Source organism: Catharus ustulatus, chromosome 1 (genome assembly GCF_009819885.2).
Source record: "Catharus ustulatus isolate bCatUst1 chromosome 1, bCatUst1.pri.v2, whole genome shotgun sequence".
NCBI classification, from domain to species: domain Eukaryota; kingdom Metazoa; phylum Chordata; class Aves; order Passeriformes; family Turdidae; genus Catharus; species Catharus ustulatus.
In genome coordinates this window covers 86,575,997-86,587,812 of record NC_046221.1, presented here as the reverse complement: position 1 = coordinate 86,587,812, position 11,816 = coordinate 86,575,997, and the positions used below count along the sequence as shown (strand labels likewise).

General features: G+C 39.0%; 1 protein-coding gene across 1 annotated transcript; it reads right to left on the bottom strand.

Moving 5' to 3' along the window:
* Positions 1-1,154: 1,154 nt before the first annotated feature.
* Positions 1,155-6,333, bottom strand: LOC117005376 (carboxymethylenebutenolidase homolog). The gene is made up of 5 exons (XM_033076964.1): positions 6,128-6,333; positions 5,374-5,481; positions 3,400-3,542; positions 2,927-3,018; positions 1,155-1,334 (listed from the first exon to the last, which is right to left on the bottom strand). Exons 1-5 carry the CDS (start codon positions 6,331-6,333, stop codon positions 1,155-1,157), a joined length of 729 nt encoding a protein of 242 aa, XP_032932855.1.
* Positions 6,334-11,816: the final 5,483 nt, after the last annotated feature.

The window sequence follows — 11,816 nt, the reverse complement described above, 5'->3', positions numbered from 1 at the left end:
AGTGTACATACAAAAGTGTAAGCCCTTTTAAGTGGCTCATCAAGCAAGTATTGTTTAACATAATCAGTCTGTTGAGGTGTGTGGACAAGTATATAGCTACACTGATAGGATCACAATGTGTGAAACTGCCAGACTGCCTGGTATCGAAGGGAAAGTCATATTAATGTAGCTGGCTAGCCTTAACTTATGGCCACATTAACAAGGTGTCAGGGTGAGACACTGACAGCTGTAGAAAATAAGAAGGGTGATGGGTTCCTTAGAGAACCTCTGAGTTAACACTAATTGAAAAGTCATTACTAAGGCAATGAAATTCAAAAAACATACAAAGAGTGTACATGGGGGTGCTCAATTTTGTTTATACATTATGTTGTTGAGAGGATATAAGGGCAATAAAGGGGAAGAACTTGAGAGAGGAACAAGGATATAATATAAAGCAGAACATATAATCAGGATTGCATGAGCCCTGTGCCTGATCACCAGGATTTCACTATGACATCAAACCCACTGTTTCTGTAGTGTTCATGTCCGGGTTACTTCCACAGGAGGGACTGTTATGTTTTTCCTTGATGTTGATGAAGGAATACTAGAAATGCCCTTTTTTATTGCCAAGGGAATACCTGGAGGGTGTCACTTAACCACATCATTTCTTCCTAACTCCTTAGTATAGCCAAGTGTTTGTTTAATGCATGGGAAATTCTGCCCAGTGCAGCTGAGAAAAATACTTTGTAGATAATAAAAATAATGTCTATATGCAAACCCAGGGTACTTCCTTGTGAACACCTATGACCACCAATCATCATACCAAAATAAAGCCTAAAATTACTCAAGTAAATTCATGATGAAGTCATGCTTACTAGCAAAGAAAAATGGATAAACATTTTCATGACTATCAAGGTCATAATGTAAAATAATTAAGCAAATAAAAAAACCAAGAAAACTTCAAAAAACTTTTTAATGCCAATCATCCTTAAGTCTGACTTTTATTTCACAATCTTCCGTAAATATTGTCAAAAATAATTTAAAGCTATAAATTAAAATGTTCCTATTTTAGTTTATGGCAACTTTAAAAATGAGATATTTTTCCCTTGACAGTTTTCTTCTCTCAAATTAAATCAATCACTGATCTTGAAGCCTAACATTTCTTTCTGCTATTGTCAAACAAACATTTTGATCCAATCAATCATATCCCTTCTAGCTTCTTCAATATAAGGTTTATCATCAGGTTTCATATCTTCTGGCTTCAGTTGTGCAAACCCATGAACTTGCCCAGGATAAACTTTAATTTTATATGGAACTTTACAATACTGTTTCAGCTTGTCCTCCAATAAGAAGATCTGTTAAAAGAAAAGCATTTTTTCCATTACATAGGGGGTTTTTTAAGTTTGCCAAATTCGCTGTTTCTCATAGAGAAAATTCATCTTCGGGTGTAAGACTGAAGTGCTTTTTTTATAGGTGTGTATATAGGAGTATAAGAACCTCAATAGTTGCTGGAAAGATGTTCCATAAAGGAACAGGTGTGTCTCTGTTCAGACTCTCAGGCTTGTAACCTACACTTGAAGCTCTGATCTTGAGAGAACATAACCCTTACTGACCATCAGTGAAAAATTTTGATAGGTTTAGTAACAGAGTTTGAGGGCTTTTTTTTTCAGTTTACTGAACAACTAAAAGACATTGCTCTTGCACAATGTTTTGGGGATTAGCATGCATACAAAGTACTAATAATATGTTTATGTACTCATGTACATTTGCTGGCACAGTTTGTGCTTATTTCCTTTAAAAGTCAGAAAATAGAAGAATGAACACTTATTTTGCCCTACAAGCTTACTTCTACCCATCGTGCAGATAAGAGTATCATAATTAATTTCATGAGTTTTTTGTTGTTTTGTTTTGGGTTTTTTTTTCGTTATTGTTGTTTTGTTTTGTTTTGTTTTTTATTGAGCCCGTTTTTTTTCAGTACAGAAAACTATGTATTTGAGGGTTTGGGGTTTTTTTAATACAGTAATTTTTACTTACACAATCTGCACAGAAAGAAAGCTTCAGGAGGAAGAGGTGTGGTTTCAATGTGGTAAATATATGACAGAAAAAATGCATTTACCAAAATTTTGCCCCTGGGAAAAAGACATTCTCGCCATAAAATAAGGACAGGGAGAGAATGATTTGTTTTCCTCTGCAGAGGAGACACATATGAGGTATAGATTAACATGCTGACTAATGCAATTAGAAGTAAATACTGCATGTCTTCTGCATTCCCAGAGCACACTGATCGTTCTCCAGCCAGACCCTACCCTAAAAAACAGGCAGTGCTAGAGGTGGTATGTCATCCTTGTCACTAAAGGAAAAGAATTTATGCACAGAAGAGGGCACCAGTTTCCTACCCATATATTTATCCAGCCTCTCACATATGCTTACAGTAGGGGTTATATCAGAAACCTAGATGGCAGCCAGGAGTCAAAACATTTGAGTCTGCAAGTTGTTGTAGTCTCAGCTAAAATTCATGCCCACTCTTTTGACACAGCTCACTTTGTCTTCTCATAGCAAAAGCAGTTAGTCATTGGTCCACATCATCAGAAAGTTCAGTTACTTTTTTTTCATTCAGTGTCCAAATTCAGTGATTCAGCTACCTGATTTCTCATCCACAGCAGTAGTATACAAGTTTTTGGGATGCTTGGTTCATAGCAAGTTGGATATCCCTGCCCAATTTCACACTCTGCTTATCTAGCCACTCAGAGACTCATGGCTGTTCTTTACTGTATTTCTTACCTCAGAAAAGAAGATTTGAATAACCTAAACAAGATATGGAGGAAGTTGAAATATAAACAGAACCATCCAACCTAATTTTTTGTATGTGAAAATGGTTTCTAACAAGGATTTCTGTGTAGGATAAATGAACTATGGGAAAAGAAGTCTTTCCAGAACAACAACTTACCTGATCCAAAGAAATAGTGTGGTCTTTCTCACCAAAAATGAAAAATGTTGGATTTAGTAAACGGTATCTTTCTTCAGAGTCTCTAACTATTCCTATAATGTTTTGAGAAACAGTCAATTAGTGAGGTTAGCATTCCTGTGAAATAAATGGCAAATTACAAGAGAACATTTCTATTTGAGTTTGCTCATTAGGTACATTGCTTAGATCAGGACAGTGGCTATTTGGATGGAGAACAAGCATTTGGAAAGCATATTTCCCTGCTCTCCTAAAACAAAGAATTATTTTTTGTTGCTGTTTACAGTGTCCTTGATATTTTTATGCCAATATAGCCTATTGCTGAAATAAACATAATTAGAATCTGCAACTCACCTTAGAGTTGAGTAATTACAGAAATTGTTACAAAGCAGTAAGTAGAATTACAAGCTATGCATAGTCATGTGAACCCAAGTAAGTTTTCAGGTGTTCTACACTACCATAGAGGGACACCCCAGCGGTTAAGTGAGGATTTTTCAGCATCAAGTGATGTACTGCCATTCCACCCCAGGAAAACCCAACGATACCAATCTTCTTTGCACCGCATTGTTCCTTTAGATACTTCAAGACAACATCAGCTTCCCTAAGACATATAAAGAAAAGTAAACTAAGGAATCTATTGCAGAACCATTAGTTGACAATTTAAGAAGTAAATTAAATGACATACATGGTATTTTTTCTGTGTCTGCACCTTCAATAATTTAAAACAGGGATTGCTTTAAAAAGCATATTTCAGGCTAGAGCAGTGGCTTCTATTATTAAATGAGAGTTAACATCTCTGGTCCTAGTTTAAGGAAGTACAGGTGTAGGCACTTAAATACTTACCTAAATTGTCACCTGCTCCTTTGTTTTCAAAATAAGTAAATTTTTATTTGAATCACTTTGTCTAGGACAGGACAACTAAAGACAAGACATATCTGCAAGTAGAACAACATCTTGCATTATGGACTGTTGGAATAGATAAGCTTCACTGTACTATCTCTACAGAGTTCACCTATTTAGATAAAGATTTTTCCTATGTCATTCCTGTTAATGAGTTAATATTAAAATATTTTACCAAGCCCACATGCAAGAATGTTATGCTAAAATAGCAATTATTCAAATTACATTAGCAATAACTACAATGTTTAAAAAAATAACTTTTGCATGAGGTACATTGAAAAAAAACATGAAAAAAATTTTTATTGTAGATGAAAACAAGTAATTTTTTTTAAAACTGTTGCATTATGAGTTCTCAATAATTTTATCTTCTTCATTACCTACAGAGTTTTAAATTAATTTTAAATGCAGAATTCATAAACTATTACCTATATTTTCAAACATTAGGTAGAATTGCACGGTCATTAGGCTGACCAAAAGAACCCCAGTATGAGAGTGACATGAAGAGGGCATTGTGTCCTAGGCCTATGGCCATGCTCTCTCAGATTTGGTTTGTTTGAAAGGACAATAAGAAAGTCATGGGTGTGTTGGGTTCCATGTTCTCTGAAAGAGCAGTGGATCAGAACTCAATGTTCACCTACAAGTGATCCCTCAGAAGAGAGCAAAGGCATGTCCTGAGATTTTAATTTTGTAAGACATTGCCCATATATCTGCTCCTCTTTGCAGCAGGATTTTTTATTGCTGTTAGTAATTTGTCTTTTCAAAAAATTTTGTCACATCTTGTGGAATTCTATGGGCAAAACTTTGCTGAGAGACACTGAAGATAGACTGTGGCTGCTGAGTCTGGACAGGGTCAGAATACTTGTGGCTTGCAGGATGGTAGCTGAGTAATAGGGTGTCACTGCCTCACTATCATCTGAAGTTTTGAGCTGTGGTGAGAGATGTTGAAAAAAGAGCAATGCCTCCCATAATTCAGGGAAGCCTTGTTACAGGTACTGTTAGGTTGTAGAGATAATGATCCCTCTATTTTACACTGAAAACAATAGTGCAGTTGATCAGATGTATCTTAGGTTTTGGTTAGTCTAGCAAATTTTTATGTAATGCTGCTCAGAAGAATCTCATCAGGACCTATCATAATCTGCAAGACAGAAAGCAAGATGACAACTGACAGATAACATCTGCAGTTGTAGAACAATTTTCCTCTTTATCTTGGGGAACTGGACGCAGAATCAGCACTTGTGGGTGATAGCACTTGGTATTCTGTAGCCTGTGAAACACTGTGAGCCTGTGTGGCCAGTATAACACAGTCAGAAAAGAGCTCAGGAAAACATGATGGGGATAATAAGCAGAGTGATGGGCAGAGCAGATGATCCTTTTCAAATCCCAGCCAAGACAGGGATTTCTGTGGTGCCCAGGACCACAGAACAATCACCCAGAATAAGAAACTGTGGTTGTGCAGCCAGCTTGCCCTGCTGCGAGGTGCCACTTCTAGCATTTCATTCAAGTACAAGTTCAAGTACAAATATGTATCTTACTTGTCTACTTTCATAGGATCATGATTTTTCATCCAGTCAGGAAAGTCAGGCCAGTGATCAGTAGATTTCCAGGGTTCTGTCCCCTTGAAGAAGTCTGGACAGATGGTTCTGTGTGAGATATGGAATTCAGTCAATTTTCATTCAATCTGTGGATGTCTAAATGTCTCCTAATATCTTCTAGTCCAGAGTACACATCAACATGATCCCTGTCTGAATCATGTTCTGCTTATCCTATTCTGGTAATCAGCTAACTAAAAAGTGTGTCATTGTATGGAGAAACAAAAACAAAAACAAAACCAAAAAATACACAAATAAATGCTCATTGTTTCCTTATACACACTTAATATAAAAATAAAGGGATTAAACAAACTTCCTGATTCTATATAAACACATATATACATCTTTGCTGTTACAAGCTAAAGCAAATGTTCAAAAGGTTTGGTTCTGAAAAGCTTATACAACTTAAAATAGATACCATTGTTTCTTTTTGGATCACCACTGCTGCTTCATAAGCACAAACATAGGCACTTCAAGACTCCTTGTGCCCTTGTGCTCAGATAGCCATTTTTCCTGGGTGACTTTAGTAGCATTGGTGGCTCCATGAAAATATTTTGTCTATTTTCTTCTTTTTTTGCTCAGATTGAAATGGTGTGGTTGTCTTATGTGTATTGGAAACATCATATGCCATGTCTAGCTTTGGGCCTGGTGGTCTATCAGTGCATTTAAGGCGAAGATAGGAAAGAAAGTTGCTTACATATATCCATGACCTGCTATCAAATCAACTATGTATCTGATATCTGGGAACCGCCATCCAAATACATCATGAACCACAATCACAGCTTTGTCCGTGGAAAAAGATGGTCTACAAACATATGCCTTAAGGTATTCAATTTGTACTTCATGTCCAAGGCACCCATAGTGAGACCTTTCTCCAGTATCATATAGAAAAGGATCAGCCATTTGAAAACCTAAAAAAGAAAAAAAAAAAAAAAGGAAAAAAAAAGCAAGAATGCAGAAATAATTTGTTAACAGAAAATATTTTGGGCAAAAAGGTAAATATAGTCTTCTGAAAGTAGTTCAATAACTTCTGTGAATAACGTTGACATCCTTGTATGAAAAGAGAAAGTAGAAAAAAGCAAAAGCAATGTTCCAGCGCAGAATGCCTCTTCTCCTATTATGTTATTAAGCTGAGAATAAAGAGAAATACCAAATTCAAAGTTATCAAAATACAAACAACCTGCACATGTAGGTCTTGACACTCATGCCACATTTGTCTCTGTCAGCAGTGGTGTGAAGTGTTATGGCTCCTGATGTCACTCTCTCCTGAGGCACAGGGCCATCATGTTCTCTTTCTGGGGAATCCTGGGCTGCTTTCTCTGAACTATTTTCAAGGACCATAGCACTCAGCTGCTGCATTGAAGTGTAGTGTTCAGTGCTTCTCTTGGTGCTGCTGCCTGGTAGCTCATCTGTGCTTTCTGTAGCAGCATCACAGCTCTTCTGAGAGCTGAAGCACTGGGTGCAGCTAGTGAAGAACTGCAGTATGGATTTGTAATAGATTCCAGTGCCATATACCCCTATGCCCTTGAAAGGGATTGCAAGAAAACAAGCTTATGTGCAAGCCTCATTCCGAATATTTGAGAGTATATGGTTTTATCCCTTCTCCAAAAGTAGCAATTAGAGACAATGAGCCAGTAGATGTGCTAGACAGATTAAAGTCAAAAGTTGTTCTGACTCTCTGTGTCAGGAGCTTGGAATGGACTCTGTGCAAAAAGTAGATTGTGATCCTGTAATTAAAAGTGGTGTTACAATGCATCTATACAAGGAATCCAATTAAATCTGCAGGGGCAGTGATACTAGTAGCATTTCCTGGCCATGTACTGACTTTGAAACTGTCCTTGGGTGTGCAGTACACAGACACATACACTATGACTGTCTCCACTTCATCATTTCTACATCAAGCTATTATTTTAGTTTGCGTTGTAACATGTACTTCATAAAACTATCTAATCTTCATAGAAGAGCAGCAAATTCCCATAAAAATACATGCCTCCATTAACTAGAGCAGCAGAGGGCTACATTTCACAGAGTAATGGGAAATTTTGCCTAGGCAATATGGATGTATTTGGAACTATGGTGCAGACAGGCTGAAGAACAGAGAGCTGATGCCACAGAGACTCACCACTTGCTTATGCCCTTCACAGCACTTCCCAATTTGCATTATTCACTCTGGCCCAATAACAGAATCCATATTTTATATGCATTTAAAATTTATTCCTGAGATTATCAACCTCCCCAGTGCACAGTGCAGAGATACTGTTCTTCCCCATCCTCTCCCAAACTTGGGGCTGCTCTCACCAGATCTGGCAGGGTCAGCACTGAGTTTGAGCAAATACACTTGATTACAACCATAACCCTGGATGATACTTCCTATACAGGAACTGGGCAGACATATCTTTACTGCTCTAATCAAGCTCATTCAGACAAATCCATGAGATGGATGATCTCTCCTCATCAGTAATCCCCTGTGCTGATAACTGAGAATTGATTACATGTGTTAATTTTCATTCCACCTTTCTCAACATCTGTCAGGCTTGGTTCTAGGAAGCATGAAGTAGCCTGATCTTCGTGATTAAGACCTCCATTGTTTTGGCATCATATGAAAGCGGAAGATGTGACCCACATGGGAGATTATCTTCTAGTTTAAGCCACACATAATGCTTTAAATGCTTGAAAATGCTTGAGAGAGGTCTGTTCATACAAAAGGGCTTCCTACCTCTCTTTTTTATAACCTAAGATGAACGAGCTTGTTAAAGTACAGGAGGCTGCCTGGAGAAACCACAGGCTCTCCCAAAGATAGCTAAGACTGCTGCCTTCTGAGATGGCAGCCAGTCTTACACCACTGCGGTATTTTGCTCAGAAGGGCACAACCTATGGTGTCCCCTACAAGGAAGTGTTGTTTAGGAGGCACTAAGCTATGCTATAGTTGTGAACCAGCCTACTCCCTATCTATTGGTTGCTTCCCAGAAACCATTTATTTGGCCTGTGCTGACTGAGGCCCAGCCAGCTGGCTCCTTTCCAGGCACCAGGCAGCAGAGAACGTTAGTAAATACCCAGCCACGCCTGAACTGCTTAGAAGTTTGATGGGATCCTGTTCAGTCAGAAGCTTTATTTGCTCCTGCCTGCTTTGTCCCACGCAATGTGGTGTGGCAAAGTAACATGCCAGGATATTTCCTACTTTTCCAGTCTCACCTCATTCCCTCTTCCCACCAATTTCAGCCATTACACTTTTCCTTTTCCTACTTTCCCCATGGCACAGTTCCAAGCAGGCAGCATCTCGCCCTTAAGTCCTGCTCCTCATCACTGTGCTGCAGCACAGAGGAGATGCAAGGTCTGCTGGGAACAGGGGGAAAAGTTGCTGCTACTAATGGGGAAAACCAGAGATATTGATTGATCTTGTGTCATCCTGCTGTTCTTTGAGAGAAAGACTTCTTAGAGCTTCTCCTTCTCTCCAGTGGTCCTGCTCTCCCTTGGGTGTCTTGATACCATTCAGCTTTCATGCAAGTAACATAAAAACTGAGGAGAGTTATTTACACAACACAAAGATAAGCTCCAACAAAGGTGGTAGGACAGACCCGAACCACTGCATTTCTAGGAACAACAAATCTCATAGTTACATTCTGCTGAGTCTTAGTTTTCATCAGGAAAAAACAGATCTCTACTTGGAAAGTGAGGTTAAAAATATCTTTAAAAACAATCAGGTTAAACAGAGGCAAAGATCCTGGTAAGGACAATCTCCACTTCTCAGAAAGTGAGTATGAGCACGTGATCTCAAAGTGCTGTTTGGCAGGACCTTGGACTACTGATGCCAAGATGTGACATCTCTGCCCTTTTCCCATGTCGAGTGATAACATTTTAAGCTATAGCAGCATTTCATTTCAATGCTAAGGGCTCAGTGGACCAAACAAGGAAAGGAATGGAAATTCATTGCCATAAGGATGAAAAAATTATTATGGTCCTTTAATGTAAACTTGCTACTTGATGAACATAAATTATCAGTGTCCTCAGAACTATTGCTGTACCACAGCTTGTAGCAAACACTCAAAATGAAATTTTGTCTTTCCCAAGCCCTTATCTTCACCTTCATACTTTATCTGCCCCTTGATACTTGTCTTTGTGCAATTTTTTACTGAAACCAAATTATAGTCTCTCCTTAAAGAAGTAGGTTTTGCTTATTGTTTTATGCCTTTTCAAAGAGCTATATCTACTTGCTTAGCAATTGCAGATTTTCCCTTTGAGCACAGGTAAATGTAGTTATGCTTTCCTGCTGTCAACTCAGTCTGCATGGACCAGTTTGCCCTCACATACCTGGAATGCAGGATCCTGTTTCAGCCCAGCTCACTTCTTCTGCTCAGTGAGACACCAGCTAGATTTCTCTAAATTGAAAAAGAAGAAAACCAGTTCTTGCTGACAGTTTCACTCCTGGTGCTGCCCATCCAGTTTTCAGGTGCTCTTCAACTCTTCTGCAGATTTTGGGAAATGAGGAGGAGAGGCTTCACTCAAGAGTCATCCTGAACGGAAGGGGTGGGGACAGATCATGCAGAGAGGCAGTCTGCAGCAGGCTCCACATCTGTTGCCTTTACTCCACCTTTCATTTACTTATTACCTAAGGAGTTCAGAAGGAAAGATGCACCCAAACACTGTACTACACTATGGTGTGTGTGATGCAGAAATTTAAGATGCTGCAGAGGCTTTACACTGCAGTATTTATAACTGAGACATTCAGCATCAGAGACATTAGCATCAGTGGTGTCTTTGCTGATGCATTTTCTCGAAGAACATTCATGTACTTTCTTGGCTATAATAAATGCTATTAATGAAATTTGAGACAAATTGAGATGAATCTGTCCTGGCAAACTTGAAACTTAAAAAGCAAACCAAGCCTCCCCTAGCACTCACATTAAACATATTACAACCACACCCATAAGTATTCTCAACAAGTTGAAAAGTGTTCCAGTTTATTTGTGATTAGACTTGCATTTGACAAGCGAGAAAGACTTGAGTCTCTAGTGGCTCATTGAAATTTTCCATTCCTATTTCCACAATAGCACTGTATGCAAGGAACACTAACTTAGCCCTCAGTCTGACATGCACTCATTTTCTCTGTGTGTACACATGGTCTGGGTGTGCGTGTGCATGTTGGAGGGTGGGGTGGGGGGGATATGCAAACGAGAGAGACAAAAGAGCTCAAGAAAATTATCATGTAATTTCAAGACAAAGACCAGTAAAGAAATTTTTATTCTTGGTGTATATGACAAACAAGTTCCCCAGTCACCCAGCTGATGCTCAGGAGTACTCTGTGAGTTAGGGACCATAATCTGAGGCCTGTGTTAAACAGATGGACTCAGTTCACCAAACTTTAGACATTTACAATGATGATGCCTTCGTGTCAGCAAGGTGTCTGCACTCCCACAGTGTCATCAATATTTGGAGTATGATTCACACTCCATGGGTGTCTTTTTTGAATGAAAATAGGTAGTCCCCTAGATGACCCAACTAGAGCAGTAAGATTGCTGTGCTGAGTGCATAATAACCCAGGCACAATGAGTCCTCTGGGCTGTGGGAGCTGCACACTACTCAAAATTAAGGTTTGTCATGACCAGAAAGAGGATGTTTGTCCTGTTACACCCGTCAGTAGATTTGCACATCAGGATTGTACAAGAAACCATTAAAAAGATTGCTTGTGTTGCAAGGGAGGGAGTGGGGAGACTTGACTGAAAAGATCCGGTTTGTACTTTGATATTAATGGCATCTTGCTTGACCTTGTGCAACCCCACCCAGGTGGATATCTTGTATTCAGATCCACAAGACAAGAAGCATTGTCTTCCTACCTTGCCCCCACAGAATGTGGATTCATCCAAGCTGCAGTCCCCTGGAACGGATTAGGCCAGCAGAAGCATATATCTGATCCCTCATGCATCTCATGACTGTAAACCCTGTCTTGGTGCCCAGCCTTGGGGGTGATTAGGGTAAAAGGAGAGCAGAGGACTTGCTCTGCTCTAATGCAAGCCTTTGCTTGCACATGGTGTTTATGTTTGACCTGCAAACCCTCTATCATTCAGATCTCCCAAACTTGATAAGACTGTCTTGTTCCCTGTAAGATACAATCAACTCTGCAATGGACTCAGGATTATGGAGATCATTACATCCATGAACCTGCTACAGTCTCAAGGAACTTACACATTTAATTTTTTATGCCTGCTATGAGCACTTGTATTTTCAGGGTTAAAAAAAAAAAAAGGAAGAAGACAGATAAGAATTGGAATGAGCACAACAGATTTACTTGTTCAAACACACAGTGGTGGAATTTCTCATTCACCTGAGACACACAGCTGGTTTTCGGCTGGTTTGACTTCTTTTGCTGCTTAAGGCTTGCACCAATACTT